The 19,852-nt window shown below is 36.7% G+C and overlaps 1 protein-coding gene across 4 annotated transcripts in view; it reads left to right on the top strand.

The window, feature by feature from the left end:
• Positions 1–19,852, top strand: part of CERKL (ceramide kinase like) — a 50,907-nt gene that overhangs the window by 21,288 nt on the left and 9,767 nt on the right. For all 4 annotated transcript variants that reach the window (XM_040069354.2, XM_040069353.2, XM_040069355.2 and 1 more), the window contains exons 3-5: positions 7,249–7,380; positions 12,329–12,392; positions 14,650–14,792. In XM_040069354.2, the coding sequence (XP_039925288.1) occupies positions 7,249–7,380; positions 12,329–12,392; positions 14,650–14,792 (339 nt within the window). The remainder of the gene's footprint in view (positions 1–7,248; positions 7,381–12,328; positions 12,393–14,649; positions 14,793–19,852) is intronic.

Genomic DNA, 19,852 nt, shown 5'->3' with positions numbered 1-19,852 from the left:
TGGAAGTTACTGAAAATAAGTGGTTTTCTTTATTTTGACTGAAAAATATTCTGGGAAATATGTTTCTAAAAGAAATAACATGTTGATATTTTCACTTGAAATTGCATCCCACCTGATGGTGCTACAGTACTTTCACTTCTGGGAACTCTTCAGGAACTTTCTGGTGATGGTTTATGAAATCCCACTTGAGACCTCCATATTCTTTAGGGGACTAATGGGAGAGGCTTTCCTCATATTCATAAATTCACAGCTGGCAATGCTGTTAAGCTTCTGTAGGGCTCTTGTTGGATAATCTGATACAAAATTTATTGACAGTAGTGATGGAATGCAATTCTTTACTTTAAACATATCTTCATGTGTTTGCCCGGGCTAATGCTAGTTTCAGGATGCTTTGTTTAACCAATTGTAGGGTTGATTTTTTTTTTTTTTTTTTTTTTTTTTTGTGTGTGTGTGTGTGTGTGTGTGTTTGTGTGTTTTTGTTGGGTTGTGTGTGGGGATTTTTTGGTTTGTTTTTTTTTTTTTTAATGGAAGGTCTATCAAAATTAGGAAAAAAAAATATTCACCATATAGGGAAAAAAGCCCCACAAGAAATCCAAGCCTTTCACTGTAGTTTATATTCGGAAGGCACAGAATGTAGCACACTTTTGAATTAAATAGCCAAAATGACATGCCTTCTCTGATACCAAACTCTGATTTAACTCCAAAGAGGTGCCTCTGTTTACAGATTATAGCAAATGAATTTGATTATTACAGAAGAAAAGCAGTCTATCTTGTGATATGCTATTAGAACTCCAGCTGAATTCTCAAGACTGAGCCAGATAACAGAATTCAAATCTTGTACATCTGTAGTGTTTGTAACACTTTGAATAAGGATTTATAGAGCACTTCTACTAAGTTTCACAAGCAGGTATTAAAGAAACAACATGAGTTATTAATGATGCATTCTTGCATTGTTTGTTTAAGTATGTTTTAGATTTTCCCAATGAAGATGTGTATTAAAAAGTGCCTTCCCTTTTCCCCTTTTGAGAGACTTTATCATGAAATATCTCAGTTTGCAGAAGTGCCAGGATTCCTGTGGATCTCCAGCTACCCATAAAGGCAAGGACATTTGCATAAGGAGCAAATGTCTGTTTTGTTCCTAGATTACTCTCCATCTATCAGGAGCAGTGATACCATATGTTCACAGAAAAAAAAGCTGCAGTATCTCCAGCTCAGGTTGCCTTGACCTCGAGGTGCAGCCTCTGTTTTATAGCTTTGTAATTGGATGCCACCTGAACCTGTAAAAAAAAAAGTGTTCTGTGCAGTGCTGTTTCAAGTTCTTGCTTCAGTCTTTCTCCAGAAGCTCAGACCTTGTACAGATTTTTTTTGGATCTCTGATCAGTACATTTTTTCTCCTTGTCTTCTACTTCAGGAATAAACAAGACTCAGAGAGATAAAAATAACCGAGTGAAAACCTCATCATGCCAGTTGCTAATGTGCATATTCTTCTAAGTCTGAACTAATGGTTTACAATGCAGTTGAGTTCTGTTAATTTTTCGGTGGCTGATATTTCTGTGTGAAACAGCAATGGATTTTCACAGGTTTTGTTGCAGCTTTTTTCTTTTTTTTCTAATAGTGCTGGAGTCGTTGTTGTTAATGAACTCAAATTGGCAGCTTCTGGTTTTATCCTTCTGAAATAGTAAAAATTACTTCCCTGCCCTCCCTCTTCCCCAGTCTGTCTGATCACAAAGTAATTTTTCATTAACTGCTGCATTATATACTTGAGGGATTTTTTAATTGTTTCTGGGCTGGATCAAATTAAAAGCAGTGGATTTATCAAAGTAGAACATTATATATATATATAGGGTCAATAATATTTAGACATTCTGACAAATGGGAGTACATGTTGCTGACAGGTGTGTTTCCTCTGCAGATAAATGCAATTTCTACTTGTTTGCCTTACTCTATGACAAGTTTTTTAGGTTTTTATGGATATACATTAATTAAGGAATAACGATAGCAAGGTTGTTGATGATAATATGAGCCAAAGTTTATCTGGATGGTTTCTACTGAAGGTTTTATTTTTTCTGGAGTTTCATGTACACAGTTTCCTTTTCACAGTGTGATCTGTGTCAGGTATGAATATTTTGTATGTGTTTTTTCTCCTGTTCATTTTTATTATCTTCACAGTGAGCGTCCTCTGTTGCTTTGACTTTGTGTTCAGAGTACTTCAATTTAAACTTTAACTGGGTATAATTTTTTATGAAGCCTGCTATCATGTAAGTGAGCACACACAGATATAAGTGTTTTGAATTTAGTTATAGTGACTGCTATTATGCTCCTTTCTCTGGGTGTGTGGCAGGGTAACAAAATATATGTACCACCATTTTCCCATATTTAAGTAAGTTCTTTTCTGCCTGCTGTTGCTGCTGTTCCAGTGCATGCCAGCTAGATCTGAAGAGCTTGCTCACTGATGGAGTGTTCCTGAAATTTGATCTGTACATCGTGTGTTTGTTAAACTCTAAGATAACCACTGCCATCTTCATGCTCCTCCAGAGCCTTGGCTCTGGGCTGGCTCCTGGCAGGCCTCAAAGGGCAGCTTGGACAGGGTCTAGTGTGCTGTTATCTCGTGTCAGCCCTGGCGCACACCCCACTCTGGGTGATTTCCATTTATATATCACATCTTCTTGTACAGGGTTTGCGGGCGTGGCATGTGGGGACACACTGTGTCAGTAGAAACCAGTTTCATCTAAAATCCTCTGCCCATGCAAATACACAGCGGTTCTTAAAGGGTTGAGGCAGGCTCAGAAATGAGAGAAAATGTACAGTTGTCAATGCTCATCCATTCTTTTTTAACAAGATAAGATTTACTAACAGTTGATTTGAAAAAGCTTTACTTAAAAACTCTGCGAACTAACAACAGACAGTAAATGTTGTTAAGAATAAATGATAAAGTAGCAAAAAAAGCACAAAGTGCATTTTATTTTTATCTACTCTTCCGTAGTATCTATCACACAGGGAATTGATATGAAAGCCTGAAATTTCATGCATGAAGTTTTAATTAAACCATTAATGTTAAACATTAACTTAGGTTAGTTAATATTAACAGTGGTGTCTCCATAGTTACATTGACAACTCCGTCTCATATTGTTAGTTTTTCTCATGTATAATATTCCTAATGCTGCATAAAGTATTTATAAATGTAGGTGGTAATGACATGATTCCAGGCTCTTAACTTTTGTAACATAAACCCATTTTCCTAGGGCCGGGGCCTGAAAGCAGCACAGATGTATGTCTGAGCACAGCGTCTCTGCTGCCCTAGGAGCCTTTGTTTTCTGAACACCCTGATTGACCCACCACCCTTCATGGTTCACTGATTCACTTGATAGATCAAGTTTAAACTAGTGCATATTAGCACATTTGTTAGTACTAGGGGAACAGTTGGCCTTCCTGCTTTAGGCTGCTGGCTGGTTTCAAATGGAGCAGCCACAGAAAACAATGACAGAATACCAGTTAGGAGAGCCCCAAAAGGCTGGCAGACTGGGATCAGTTGCACACAGTAGTCAATGACATTGATTCATTCATATAGATGTTGTTTAAAGACAATTAAAAGATTATTATTTAAAAAACACGTTACAGAAGCTTCACATTAATATTGTGTGAAAGTTTAATCTTTGGCTGTTACAGGGTATGCTTTCATCAAACTCAGTTTGGTGTGCTCTAATGTGTCCAGTGCACACCAGGAATGATAAAATAATAAATTCTGTCGTGCCGGTTGGCAATTATTTGGCACAAACAAAGTCACTTCGGTAGTGTATCATCTCTCCTCAAATGCCTTGTTTGTGAAAAATATTTCTGTCAATGGAATGTTTTATCTCTCAAAAAAAGTAAATTGATATTCAAATAGTCACAAAGAGAGAATTTTAGTACTTTTAACCTGTGAATTCATTTGGTTCTTGAAAATCTTGCTAGGATTTATGTGTTAACTCTGATTACTTTTCAGCAGTAGCCCAATATACATAATCATAAATACTGTTTCTGGTTTAGAATGGTTAAATGAATTATTTTTTCTTTAAAAAAAAATTAATTCCACCATTTCCTCAAAAATCTAGGATTTTTCCCCCCACCAACTGAAAAGTCTTATTTTCTTTTCTTTTCAAAAGAATTTATTTTGAAACTTTATATTGCCACCTAGGGTTAAATTTTTACATCTCATATGCAAAAACATTGAAGTGAGATAGTGATAGTTTGCTTTTATCCCTTCAGTTTTCTCCTGATGTCTGTTTCACAGAACTGTAACTTGCACTGTCTGGGTAACAGAATTTTTTTGACACTTCATCTGCTTCCCCTACTTCTACAAACTGTACTTTCCTATTTTTTCCCCCTGCTTTGTGTATTGTAGTCTTATATTTGTATGTTTTGGGGGGTGTTTTTGGTTCGGTTTTTTTAAAACTTCCAAGGTATACTCAGATATACATGACTGAAGTAAGTTTTTACAGTTTTTTAGCTCTGGATGTTGGTGGGGGGTTTAGTATTAGGAGGACCAGCTGATTACAGTTTCTTGTAAATAAGAAACACAACAGCACATTTATGAATTTAGTTAAATTTTTTCTCTTTTGAAGAAGGAGTCTTTATTCTTGTAAGTTTTCCATTTAATTTTTACCGATGCTTTAGGCAAATGATAAAGTAATAGAAATTCTTTTTCTTGGGCTTAATATTTTTAATCACTTCTAAAAGACTACAATAATACCGATTAGTAGATTTCAATTAAGACATTATTATAATGTATTTATGATGATTATGCATATTAATAGTCTTTGGGAACTTTTGTTAAGTCTTCCTTATTTGTGTTGTAATTCCTGTAATAAGAAATTCCACTGCAATACATACCTGCAGTGCTTCTTCCTGTTTCCAAAGAATCAAGAAGAGTTTAGGTTGGAATGGACCTCTGGAGATTATCCGTTCTAGCTTCCTGCTCAGGGCAGGTGAGCTTCTAATAAAGATCAAGTTGCTAAGAGCCACGTCCAGATAAGTTTTGAAAATCTCTAAGGATGGACGATGTCACCCATGGCTTACCTGCCGTCATTGTGAAGGGTGTTTTTCTTTATTTCACACTGGGATATTCCTGGTGCCACTTGTGTCCGTCGCCTTTGTCCCTGCAGCTGCGGGAAGCCTGGCTTGGTGGCTGTGGCTCCCACAGAGATGCTCACGGAGAGCTTTGAGGTGGGTTTTGTCCTTAGGCTGTCCAGGCCGGCTGCCATCGCTCCGGCTGCGGCCTGGCGCCAGCTCCGTGTCGGACTTGCTGCGCTTCGTCTCTTGTGCTGGGAGGCCTGAAAGCTGGGGCAGCCTTTTAGCTTCAGGCTCAGGAGATGTGGAGAACAAGGCTGCGGTGGCATCCTTTGGGCTGCTGGCTGTCCTGTTCCTGCCCTTGCTGGCTGTGCCGGCTCCGCTCCCTCGTGCCCGCCGGGGCTCTGAGGGCGCTGCCCGCGGGCCCGGGCCCAGCGCGGGGCTCTGCTGCCTCAGCCGCTGGCCTTGGGTTTGTCTCCTAAACAGCACCAGGCGCTTCTCACGCCCTTCCTCTGGCTGAGCAGGGTCCTCGTGAGCAGTGTCCTGGGGTGACTTTAGGATGCTTGTGTCCGCAGTTGTCGGTTGTTTATGCTGGATATTGAGTTCTGCACCTCTAAGGCTGGTTCCGAGAGCGAAGGGGGAGAGAAGGAGTGCGCAGTTTGTTTGTACAGACCCTTCCCTATAGCTCATCTGCGGTCCTCACCAAGTCCCCTGTTTTCTTTTTTCTCCTTTTTGGGACATGCTTTTGAATACAGGTATTTTGAATGCTTGTTACAAAGACATGCAGGATTCTCCAGGATTAATTTGCTGTGCAACGACTTGGCACTCTGTGTAACATTTTGACATAAACATGGTTATACATTTTTTTGTATGTGATTTTGAGGTTCTAGCAGCAAACTGATCCAATAATTTCCTTCAGTATCTTTAAGAAATCTACTAATTTTTCTGACACAAACTGAATAAAGAGCTAGTTTTCTTCTCAAGATTCTTTGATGTGTTTAAATACATGGAAAAAAATAATCTCTGTGATTTTTATAATTATCTTTTGATCTTAAGGAATACTTTCCTCTTGAATGCTGAAGTAGTATTTAGCTATACCTTCTTTGAGTAATAGTTCCTGTTCAGTTGTTGAGGTAGAGTAAGTGGAATGAGCCGCAGAAGTCGCTGCTGACACTCTGAAGATACATGTTGCTGTAAAAATTGAAGTAACATTCTTCATAATGCAGGAAAATGTGCTTTCATTCTTGGCTCCTTTTGGAGTTGTGGGCTACTACTAATTTTGTTCTTGAATATTGAAAGCAGTTCACTTGCCAAATATTCTAGCTTTCATTTGACTAAGAAAGTGGTAGTCTACCCTAATAGTAAAACAAAATTCAGAATTGTTCAAATCAAGTACTTTAAATAAACACCAAAAGAAGAGCAGGATTACACACTACTGCCTGCTTCTTGTGGCAAAGCAGCCTCACTGGACCATGGCAATTGTAGGAATTCTAGAAAAGGGAATTTGAAAAGTAATGTTATTGGTTTAGTATGAGTTATTTACTCTTCAACAATATGCTGTCTTTCAAATGTTGAAATTACTTCATGGGATCAATGTGCAAGACAAGGTTCAGCTTTGCATAGCTGTATTTTTCAGTGTTATTTCCTTGGAGTTCGTTACTCCAAAGACCTAAATGAACGATGATTCTCTGTTTTCCAATTGATACCACTAAATTTCTATTTCTTTATAATTTTGGACCTCTTTCACAATGAGGAAGTTTCCTTTGGGCTGTTTGATTTGCACTCTCAGAAGAGAAAAGTGTTGGGTTGTGGTGTCAGTTTTGCTGGATGTTACTTTCATGCCTGCTGGGAGTGAGTCATATTAAATTCCAGCAAGGATACGTTTTTACATTTGAGTTTCTTTTCTTTTTTGGTGCTCAAACTTCACACTCACCCTGCTTCTGAGTCAGGGTTTAACTAGGCAATGACATATGCACTTTTTTTTCTGGTTCCTACCACTGTTTATTAGCTGTACACACAAAATTAATCAATACTGTAATTTAAAGAGAAGTACTGCACATGCAAGTAGAAATTGAGACTTTTTTAGATTGTAATTTACTCATCCTGTCAAAGTATTGTAATGGTTCTGATATTAAAAAAAACATTTAAGCTGCAAAAATAGTCAGGTTGTGTGTAATCATTAATGTTTTGTTTTCTTTTTAGGCTTTCAAAACAGGCCTAAATCCTTGAAAGTGTTTGTTAATCCAAGCAGCCACAAAAGAGAAGCCACTCACATTTATTATGAAAAAGTTGCACCTCTTTTTAAACTTGCTGACATAAAAACTGATGTCACAGGTAAGTTGCTTCAGAAGTAAAGCTTAATCCTTTGTGAAATTAATAGTTAAGCATGCGAGACAATTTTAATTTACTGCTGATCCTTGTTGCCTTTGACTGCAAGTACTGCATTTGGAACTCTAGTTAATGCAATACAATATATTTTTACTTTTTCAAAGAGTTCTTTAGTAATTCTGTTATTGATTCAGTATTATTCACCTATAGCAATCAATACTAGTAATCTAGTCTTTTTCCTATGTCTGTTGTAATTGAATTGAAAAATTATCAGTCTGAGCTTAAACAAATTATAAGAGGCCTCATCTTGCAGTTGTTCCCTAAATTTCTAATGAAATGATGACTAGTTCTAGTTACAGGCCAAAAATTATTCTGATAAAATCTGATTTAGCCATGAGAATATACTAATGCAATAATGCTAGATGAAAATTATCTTGCTAATTTTATTCCCTGTATCCATATATTTTTAAAAATATTTAGCCAACAATTTAAAGTAAAATCAATTGACGATTAAAGACACATTAGGAGAAATGTGAAAAAGATTGTCTGTATTAGAATTCTGTAGCAATATTTTTTTAACTACCATGAACTGAGAGGGAATGCCAGCAGCTTTATATTAATTTTAATTCTCACAGACATATTTTTCCACCTCGAAGGCATAGATCATAGAGTGAACAGACTAATAATGCTGTCATATTAGAAATTGAACTTGGTCTTTTTTGGTCACAATTTTAAAAACAAGTTTTAATATAAGTTGTGAATAAAATTTGTAGAGGTTTCAAAAAAAAATCTTACTAGTGGAAGAAAAACAGTTTTAAGGTGATTTTTAAAATGAATTTTATTTTTAAATTTTAATAGGAAATTTCTGAGTTGAGCCAGAAAAATGTTTAATGGCCTATCCTTTAATTAAGGTTACTTTGGCAATGCTGTTATTAGCTGCCTAACACTCCTCCTACAGGCAAAATGAGAAAACTACATTGCAGTTTTCAATGCTAGTAGAGAACTAAATAATTGAGAATTATGTTTTAAAAATACCAAAACAGGGTGGTGGTGAATGCTGGGTAAAAGTCCTGTCCACTGGTACCCTATTCTAATAAAAGTAAACGCTTTATTTCGAATAAATTGAATTGGTTTTTTTCCTCCCATAATTGTTTTGGATTTTGTGAAGTTGGAGTGTGCATCTTGCTGTTCCTGCTGATTTGGAACATGGCCAATATTTACATAGCTGGTGGCATACAAAGGTGTATTAGGTACTGAAATTATCAAGGCTTTTGTACAATATTTGCACTGAAGGTAGTTTACATTTCGACTTTTCCACATGCATGTATATAAAATTCATTGACCGCAAGGCTAAAATACCTTGAGCACAAAAATTTTATTGCAAAATTTGAACCTCTGAAGTGGTTTCTAGTGCATATAAAATAAAAATTTTTCAGGTTACTAAAACCACTTCAGAACATCAAAGAGCACGGAGTGCTGAAAGACAGAGCTCTCTTCAGCCTTTCTTGTACATTGGTAGCTGTTACTTCCTCTCTGATCAGGCTTTCCAGATCTTATTCTTCAGTGTGGCTTCTCTTGGAATAAACTTATGTGTTTAGAACTTTGGAGAGGAAATACTCTCTCCTACCCGAAGACATAGCAATCTAAGGACATATATGTAAAGAAGTGAGTGCTAAAGTAACGTTTACTTTTTCTTTCTAATTATTTTAAAATTTTGTAGATTTTTTTTTTTTTTTATCACCCAGATGGCTTTATGTGCTACATTTTAATAATTTCAGTAAAAATAACCAAAGGTATTATGGAGTGGATTGTGTTTTTCTGGGTTTTTGGGTTATTTTTGTTACATGCAGTAAGCAAATCTCTGAAGTGCTTAGAGCACTAGAAAGTGTGAATTAGCAAATTTAAACTGAAGCACTACTTTGAACTGTAACTAAGGTGAAACAATAGTTAAAATCTGGCCTCTTTTAAGAGCTGGGCAAGTGTTTGTGCTGCAGCTGGGATATAGCTGCTAGGATAAGGACAGTGACTCTTCCAAAAATTGAGTTCTACAAAAGCTCACTCCACTGTTGAGATACGTGCAAGTACTGGCATTTGTGGTAATTGGAGCTAGTATTGTAGAAGTACATTAATGTCTTGCAAAATCTTACTCATATTTAAAGAAAAATAAATAAAGGAAATCCTAGCTTGCCTCATTTCTCTTCCTAGTTTTGACTCTTTTGCTTCCACTTATGCACACTTACAAACTGGACATTTAGGCAAAAATGACAGCCTTCCCAAACTCCTGTTTTTAGGGCAGAACCACAAAAGAAAGGAATGTCTGAGAGTTGGACAAATAGCATTGGTTTAAACTTATGGTTGATATGGTTTAACATATGGTTAATACCAACAGATAACTGGTGTTGATGGTGGATGACAAAAGCTGTTATCATTAACTGTTACAGTCCCATTCATTTTAGCCTGTGACAGGAGTGCCAGTATGTTTAGGTGTCACATGAAAACATCCCCTGGTTTGAAGTGCTGAACTAATTATATATTGTTTTTTCTATGTGTAGAGGCCAAGCCCTTTTTGTTTGCTATGTGAAGAGGATGTTAAAGTGCTTTTGGAGTTCGTGTGACTCTGTTCAAATGAGGTGCACCTTTGGTGTCCTTCGTTCAGAATGCTGTTATCTGACACTGAAGAAAGAACAAAGCATTCTTGAAAAAGAAAATATTTCTAATTTATGCATTAGAAATGGTCAAAAAATAATTAAATAATATTTTTGTGATAATAATTTTGACAAATGTGAGATCTGGAACCTTCTCAAACAATGAAAGAAGCTTTCTTCCTATTAAAAATTACATTGAATAGGAGGGGTTTTTGTTTGTATTTCCCCTGAATTGGAACAGTGCCAAATATTCAGACACTTAGCTTTTTTTCCAGCTATCAAAATGATTTATACATGCCCCTCTGGAGGTTGTCAAGCCTGCAGAAAACTTTTTAGACATGGTCTTTTTATGTCTGTGTTGGATTTTTCTAGGTTTTTTTCCTACTTGAATGATTCTCTATATGTTCTCACTAAGTTTCTCCTGGAAACTTCATTTTTTCACTGCCTTTTGTCATGATGTTTCAAAATAGATCCTCTGTCATTCTCTCATCAAATTTTAAATTTCTTGGAATTCCCCAGTCTTAAGCTTTGAGCAGTTCTTCTGCATAATTTCCAAACTTAAGCCATTAGATGCAAAGAGGATGGATTTGCTCTCAATCTGGCTGACATTAGTCATTTTTACTGCCTTTATTGAGTTCTCTGTAGACATGAGCCCTCTTTATTTTCATGTCCTTGTTCTTTGGGTGAATTAATTCAGTAACAGTAAGCATAACTTAAACTGGGAAAGCACTGAGCATGTTTCCTGTTGCAAAATAAATCTTATTTACTGTTCCATTTTAATTAGACTGTACTCATAACTTTCTAAATGTCATCGTGTTCATTTAAAAAGGCATGTAACCTGGTAACCAACTCTATGTTTTCTTGGGAAGAGTTTCTTTCACAGCTAAGGAATGGTAAGATATTTGAACCTTTCTGCATTTTTGCATGATGCACACTTTTATTGATCACCTTTCACGCAGCCTACAGATATTGATAAAAGCATTGTTCCCATTGGTAATGCAAAGCTGAATACGGTAACTTAAATAATGTGCTTTGATATTCCAGAGAGGCCCTGCATGGAAGTAAATTCTGTAAATAATTCCCAAAAGTTATTATAGTGATAGGCGTTTCTGCAGCAAAATGATAAATCTCTTCCTTCTGTATAATCAAAACATCTCTAGATTTTTAATTAGGAATTTTCAAAACACCAAGCACTAGAATTTTGCTGGTACTGATTGGGGGTTTTTGAAATTATAGTCATTATAAACAATTTTTTAGTGTGAGGTGTAAAAATTATATTACTTTCGTTTGGATTTTTTATTATTATTATTTTTAGGAGAAAAGATATACACTCACTATATCCACACCCATGCTTGTGTGTGTGTACAGGAAGAGACAGGGGCATTTTCAGTTATTTTAAGCAGCCTTTGAATAGTCTATAGAAATACTGTTGGAACAGGTACAGCTATGGAATGATTGTTTTAGACACCAAGACTAATAATTTTAGCAATGTTTAGGAACACTGGAGAAAAGCCTTGAACTATGTGAGCACCAGGGACAGACAAGCATGAAAGATTAATGTAATTTTGCATATAATGATGCACATTCTTACACAAAAAATCCATCTGCAAGTGTCATGTCAGTCAGCAAAAATCTTTGATGGGTGGCTGCAGCTGGGCTGTCTCTTCTGGCAAAGCTGCCCCAGAAAATGCTAAATGTAGTTATGATGCTTCGTGCCATCTGTAGTATGCCAGTTTATCCTGTCTTCACTGGCATTTACAGTACCATATAGGGTATCAGCAAACACAGAGACATCAATGTGGAGTGACAGATTCATTTCCTCCAGAGGCTATGAACTCTGGTGTATACTTGTGCCACCTTCCTCTGTGTGTTATATGCTGTTGTCACTGGTATTTGGCTTGATTTCATACTTCTGTGTTTAACTCCTCTTATTTTTGATTTAGCAATTTGCATATCCTAACACAAAGGCAATTAAATTTGATTGATCCTGAAGTAATTCAGTCTTAACTGAGGATATGCTTATTTTCCTGAAGTTTACCAGCTGTGTCAGTGCTAAAACTTGCATTTTGATGCAACAAACATCTTCTTGAATTATCTGAATTTGAATGCATGAAACAGCCATGTATCTGATAGCAGCTGAAATTTCATGTTCGGCCTTTTAGCTAGCATAACTGTAAAATATAACTTCTCATACTTTTAATGCATTAATGACTTGAATAATCTGAATTGAATTACTCTGTATTCTTTATGTTGGATGGACAAAATAATTTTAAATCATCTAATCTGCTGATAATTGATGCTTTCCACAGTAACTGAATATGAAGGACATGCTCTCTCAGTACTTAAAGAATTTGAACTGCAGGCATTTGATGGGTAAGTTGGTTAGTGTCTATGAATGTTAGTGAATCTCATAATGTTATTTTTTTATCTGTATTCCAATCAAAATTATGCTAGTAGGTATTTCATGAGTTACACTGCTTCTCATATATATGAAACCTGGGAAATTCAGTTCTCATTAAATACTTTGGTATTTATTAATTACTGACAATAGAAATGTACCTTGGATTCATAAATAATGGTAAATAAACATAAAGCTTTCTGAAATTTGCTTCATAAGGGTTTCAGTCTCTACATTTTGAGAATACAAAAATGAAGAAAAAAAAGCCTGGATTTTATCTGCTTTCACAAAATCTTCTACAGTGAGTCATATTGAAATTGTTTCATCTTTGCTGTCTGGGTAGACACTGAGAACTGCTGTAAGGCTTTCTCCAGTAGCCAGATCTAAGCTGGAGGAATGTAATCATTCTGAAAGACCATAGGCATGTGTCTTTTGTACTCTACCTTTCTTGCTATCCACTTTTTTTTAGGGACACTGAAAATTGAGGCTCTTTGTCAATTTATGTTTTTCCCCCTGACTTGTTGCTTAGCTTTGGTGACAAATAGAGAGACTGCATTTGTGATGCGGGTATCTCAGCTAGGTTTTCCTATTTGTACAGAGACAGAAGAAGAATACATGAACATATATTGCTTCACATCATATGTGAAGAACATATGCCCATGCATATATTTCTTCCCTAGCTGGGAGCCTAAAGAATCAAGGATATTTAGGGTAGCCTGGGTTAGTCAGTCCTTAGTGAATAGTTGATTAAGAAAGTTGCATCTGATGGTTAAATAGACCTTCTTCAAGGTCCAAGTAAAATGCGTTTGCTCAAGGCTTTCTGCTCCTCATGCAAAGCAGGTTCTCACTGATTAGCATTGGAATCCCAGGTGCCTGAGGGTATCTCTATTTCCAGCCAAAAAGGCAACTCTTGATGATTAATACTAAAATAATAAAAATCAAAATTAGCAGCATTTTCATGTAATTCCTTGGACTCTATCTACACAGCACTCCAAAATCAGGGGAAAATATATCTGTTTTCAAAAGTTCTAATAACCAGAAGACAATCCACACAAGTCCTTCTGGGTATACAGTTTTGCAGACTTCAAAGATTAACTGGTTTTGCTACTGTGACAGAGAATTTTAAGCCTGGGAATAAACAAAAAATGAATCAAAAGAAAGGCGAAGACTCCTGATTGCAAGCTGGAAGAAAATGTGCTTCAAACTTGTATATTCTATTCATCAAACTATATAGTGTATTTTTTAATTTAGTGTGGCAGTGTTTAGCTAGATTAAAAATCAGCTTGGAAATAACAATAGAAACTGAAGAAAAATGTTAAAGGAGGTGAGAATTTAAACATTTGATAACATTAATAACATAATGAGTTTTTTCTTATAGAGATCTGACCAGTTTCACCTGGTTGAATGGGTGGACACACTTTCACAACTATGCATTCATACATATATATGAAAATAATATAATTTAGGTGAATTCCTCCCAAAGTAACAACAACTCTTCAGTCATAAATGCTTGGAATGTATCATTACTATTCTTATCGTTAAAATATATTTACTGATTTGGAGAATCACTGTAATATATACTTAAATAAACAAAAACAAGGGAAAAAAGAAGATTTGCTGTAACAGAGCTTTTACAGACAAATGCCTTCCTCTCTATAGCCACAGCAGGTGGGAGTTTAATTACGTGCTCCAGAGGCAGTGATTAAGTACCTTTGTGCAAAGGATTGCTGGCACTAGGATTTTATACCTTGCTAAATCCCTCAACTGCCTGCATAGTGTATGAAAATAGCTGTTTTCAAGTGTGTTTTTTTATTTTATTGTAATATTTGGTGCGTTGTTAGTATAAGGGCAATTAAAAGGCATTGGAATGTTTGTATGGGTCAGCAATGAAAGATGTAAAGAGCTTTTCCACTGAGGCACTTAAACGTGTGCTTGGTCCTTCCACCTGATCAGTTTATGTGCATGATGTGAGATAAGGTAAGAACAAAACTTGGTAAGTTTTTAAGTATATTTACTCCTACTCAGACAGTAAGCAGAAATAAGGATATTTAAGGAGCATTCAGGTAACCTTTACTGATCTGACAGTAAAGCCCAAGCTTGTTGTTAAAGAAAGAATGTTGTTTATATTTTTGAAATATCATTATGAATATGGTGTGGGGTTGCTGCCTTCCATTTGTTTTTTCAGCTGTGAAAGAGTTTGTTTTAAACTGTTCGGCGTTTTTTTTGCAATAGGGTAGTTTGTGTTGGTGGAGATGGATCTGTCAGTGAAGTTGCTCATGGGCTACTACTCAGAGCCCAGATAGATGCTGGGAAAGATGCAGACTATGTATCAAAGCCTGTCAGAGCACCGGTTCCTCTTGGAGTAATACCAGCAGGTGAGAATGAAAGCAATGGTTACATTTTGTTAGTCACTTGTTTTAAGTCCCTCGGCCATGTTTCACAGTTTTGGCTACTAAAGGCAGTTCTCGATGCTTCAGTTATGTAAGGGAGCTATTGAATAAATTGTCCTAAAATAGTGATTTATATTGATTACAACTGACTTGATTTTAAATTGTAATGATAATTTATAGTAATGGCACAGATGAGCTCTTTGCCTGAAGGAAGAAGCTGAGAAAGAATAAAACTAAAATAATTTTCAGCTGATCCATTCCAGAACAAGTTTCACCCTTATTTCCGGACAGAAATCATACCAAATGAAAATTTTGTTTTCTAGATTTTCCTTTCTTACGTCACCAGTTTTCTTGGCAGAATTCTCAGCTTGATTCATGCTTAAGGTCTATTTTAAAATGGTGTCCCAAAAACACGTTGTGAGCATTATATTAAAGAAAAAAATGTGCACAAAAAACTACTTTCTCTCTTCTTTAGTTTTACAGATGTGAAAATCTGTCTCTCTTAAAAAGTCATCTTGCTCTTTTATTAACTTGTATCTTGTGGTGTGGTTTTGTTTGTGTTAGGGGGCTTGTGTGTCCCTTCTCCTCAGTTTTTGTATTTGCTCTCCTTGGAGTGTAGCTCTGCCCAGCAGGAAGGCTTTAGCAGGAGCTGTTGTGGTTTAACTCCAGCCAGCCGCCCAACCCAGCCCACGCAGCTGTTTGCTCATTGCCCCACCAGTGGGATCAGGGAGAGAATCAGAAAGGTTAAAGCTGGAAAAATCTTGGGTTGAGATAAGGACAGTTTCATTAAAAAAGCGCAAAAGCTGTGTGCGCCCGCAAAACAACAAGGAATTCATTCCCTGCTTTCCCACGGGCGGACAGGTGTTCAGCCATCTCCAGGAGAGCAGGGCCCCCATCACATCTAACAGTGGCTTGGGACGACAAATGCCATCACTTCAAATGTTCCACCCATTTTATATACTGAGCATGGTGTCATAAGGTCTGGAATATCCCTTTGGTCATTTGGGCTCACCTGTCCTGGCTGTGTCTCCTCCCACCCTCCCATGCACCCCCAACTTCCTCGCCAGTGTGGCAGTACAAAAAGAAGTGGCCTTGGCTCTGTGTAAGCTCCACTCAGCAATAAAAACATCTCTATGTTATCAATCCTGTGTTCAGCACAAATCCAAAACACAGCCCCCTAGTAGCCACTGGGAGGACAGTTAACAACCCTAGTCAAAACCAACACAAATCAGTACAGTCGGGGTTGATTCTGGACTGGAATATAAATAATTTCTCTTGAGAAGAAGAGAGGTATTTTTGCATGAACACTACTCTCTGGTGTGGATGTCTGCTAAGACTACTTGACATAGTTTCTCAGATGTTTTTATCTGGAAAGGAAAAAATTCCTCTAGCCAGTAGGAACAGCCAACAGCAAATCACTGTTTTTAGTTTTCTACAAAAAAAAGGAGCATGTCACTTTGAACTGAGCAAGCAAATTTTGAAATGCTTTGGTTTGGTTTGCACTTACAAAAGGAGCATTAGTGGCTTGTAAAGGAGCAGGGTTGCATTAGCTTTTTCTCAGGTTAAAAACCCTTGGTAAAAGAGACAGCAGTCTCAAAGACATGAAGGTAATGAATTTGAGCACAGAAGTTGAGCCATCACTTAGCAGCTCAGTTACTCTGAATATCTCCATGGTGCTGAGACAGAATCTCTCAGCACCAGACTCCATGTTGTGTGTAGGTCACTGTGCCTCCTCTTTGGTGCTTCCTCTCCTCAGTTTAAGACAAATATGATCAGAAAGGTCTCGTAAACCCAAAAGAATTCTGTACGGTTTCTTACATAGAACGGCATAGATTTTGTGAAAGATGATCAGAGCAGTTTATAAAATGATATTGTGAGAAACTTCTAGTAGGTTCTTAAGAGTAATATGTTGTTTGTTTAATTTCCATATTCCTGATATTCCATGAGGTAGTTAGTTGGGAAACAGGTAAGTATGATACTTGTTCTCATGAGGATATAACTCTGGTCAGTTAACTATTTTTTTCCCCACCAGAAATCCACTGAACAAAATTATTAGCATTTTCCAGCCAAGTAGAAACAGCAACTGAATTACAGGATAGTATTATGTGGGTGGCTTAAAATCTGTTTTTAGCTTCTATAATAAGTACTTAAGACAGCATTTTGAACTTTCAGTCATCTTGATGGGAAGGAGATGCTCTTGAAACAATTTACCTCCTGAAGAGAGAGGTCCAGAGGGGAGTATGTTTTTACTGAAATACTCTACTGAGCTGCCTTATTATGGTCCAAATCAAATGGATGAAATGTGGGGAAGCCTGCAGTTGTACTGCTGGCCATTAGCAAGAGTGTTTGTTGCTATGGGAACTACTGCTAAGAAACTGTACGGAGGGGGAAACAGAAAGGGGAGGGGGAACAGTGGAAGGACATTAAAAAAGCTATCCAGTTGTTACAAAACAAGAGACAATCTATATCTGATGCCTGTGAACCTCTTGGTCCAAAGTGGTTTATTTAAATAAATTCACGATTCCCAATTAATTCAGAAAATAAAATATTACTGAGGGACTGTTAATTTCTGTGATATTTCAGGCAAAGAACCAAAATGTTGGTGCAGTTTTCATCAGAATTTTAGCTATGCTTGACTAGGAAGTCATTACATCACATTTATCTGTTTGGATGGGGGAGACATTAACAGCCTTATGAATATTCATGTCGTCTGGTTAATTAAGTTAATTGTACTGCAGAAGTGCTTGCACTTCCAAGGACAATTTTTTTCTCTACAATTTCTGTTTGGTACCTTCATCAGTCATGCTTTACATGACCTGCAGATACTCTGTTCTTACTGAGATGCTTTTGCACTTTTGGTGGGAAGGAGGTGGTAGGGCGTTTTTCGTAGTGCAAGGAAAGTCAGTCAATGTTTTGAACAGAATTACATTGTTGAAGTAATAAAATCTTTGTTTCGGTAAAAAAAATGCTGATGATAGAGATGCTGGAACTGTATGGATGAAACCTTTTCACGTTAAATTGAGTAGCTGAAATGGGAACTAAAAATGACTTAATTAGTAAGTCTTAGTGACTTACTAATATGAGCAGTGCAAGTCATGGGCATCAAAGGTTTTCAGTCTCTGAAGTAATATGGTAGTGTTCAGGGGAACAGTTGTTATTGGTAAACAATATCTTGAGCTTGCACAGGGGAAAGAGATTACTTGGGAGTACAAATAATGCCATTAAAACCATTATTGAATCACCATTTAAATCAGGAAGGCTTGTATCATTATTTTTGTGTAATTTTTATCGTTGCTGCTTTGTTTATAGGCTGCATGCTTTGGGTTTGCTTCTTTGTGTTGATTTGGGTTATTTTGTCTGGCATCCTGCTTGTACAGGACTTAGTTAATGAGGTATGTAGTCATTATTGGGATCAAAACTGCTGGTAGGCATGTACTAAGTACGATGTTGCTTGCTCCCACAAAACTATGCTTGGTCTCGTTCTTCAACTTGTGAAAGGAAGGATGTGGTACTTCGGGGTTTTTTTACACAGAACTTGTTTTATCTTCCTGGGAGTCCTGAAAGGGTGGGATTTTGCTTTGTTTACTTCTGCAAATGTTAATGAGCTCCAAAGATTTAAGAGAAGGATGCAATTACTTGTGCCTATCCTGTTTAGTAGGAATGAGATTTAAGTCTCATTAAAGACGGTTTGAGGATTGGTACCGACTTCAGCTGTGGTCGTTAGGTATCTTGCTGCCATCTGCATTGATAAATTACTCTTAAATCAGGATCGCAGCTTAAACTCATACCAAGCTTGGTCTTCCAAACTACATTCAACCTTGTGCTCTTTTATTAGCTTGATCTTCAGTGAGAAGTGAAATATTTTTTTAGAATAACAACTGCCCTATTTTGACATACAGGAAGTAAACATGATTTGCCTGACTCGTGACGGTCTGCTGCTTGTATGTGTGATTTCCTTTGTTTTGGAGACATACCCATAACAGTGATAAGACCTGTATAATGCCGATGGAAGGAAATATTTGAGCTTTTTTAATAAATTTCTTTAACATCTTTAGCTACCTTCACTGGCAAAGCAGAACTAGTTGGATCCAGAAGTTAAATCCCTGAAGTCACGCAAACGTGAAATGATGTTGGGCATATACCTGTAGTATTCTGTGAAGAATTGCTTTTTAGGTCAAATGTAGGGGGTTTTGTAATTTTGGGTATCTGTTACTTTAGAAGATGTACCTCACTTCTGTGATATAGTGGGAACGCAGAGCTCCTCTCTCTGGTGTTATGGCAGCTTTCCATGAAGTTCTGAATTACTTTCAGAGGCTAAGGTGCTCTGAGGACTTAACAAGTGATCTGTGAGATTCGCAGTTATGCTACTATTTTTTATTTAGAGAAATTATTGAAAAAAATCAAAGATATATTCCTGAATAAGAATGGCATGATGCCTTTAGAGCTTTGTAATTGTGTACATCAGTCTTTGCAAATTCTGTATTTTTTTTTACACTTAGCATGACATCAAAGCAGGATTTGGGGATAAAGAAAATTTTTCAATCTGGTGCATGATGCTTTAAAAGTGCTTATTTAAATATTGAGTGCCTGTTGTTTGACATGTGATAGTCTTTGCCTTTCCTCTCTTCTTTCCCCTAATTTAGAAAGACACGTAATTCTTCCATAAAACTTAGGGCAAATTTAACATCCAGAACTGTCTGTTGCTGCTGTAGCTTATTAAATAACTCAAACAAGAAAATAATTTGAAAATATATGTGAGCTCATTTTTATATGGGAATGTTAGGTTCTAAACTGTTCTTTTGTAATTTTTGTTATTTTAATTAAACTGTTATTGAATTATTCATCCCTTAATCAGTGTCATATGAAGAAGTCAATATTCTGCCTGTTTGGTGGCAGGCCTTTATTTTTCCAGAGATGAATTCTTTTGCTCTGCTGCTTGGCTAAGTAATGCCAGAAATGAGAAAAATCAATTTGATTTCTTTGTTTTTTTAAACCATACCCATTTAGGAAAGACGCAACTACTCCTTCTTCATGATTTTAAAAAT

The sequence above is a fragment of the Hirundo rustica genome, chromosome 7 (genome assembly GCF_015227805.2).
Source record: "Hirundo rustica isolate bHirRus1 chromosome 7, bHirRus1.pri.v3, whole genome shotgun sequence".
Lineage (NCBI taxonomy): Eukaryota > Metazoa > Chordata > Aves > Passeriformes > Hirundinidae > Hirundo > Hirundo rustica.
The sequence above is the reverse complement of the archived record's forward strand: the minus strand, read 5'-3'. Positions and strand labels throughout refer to the sequence as shown.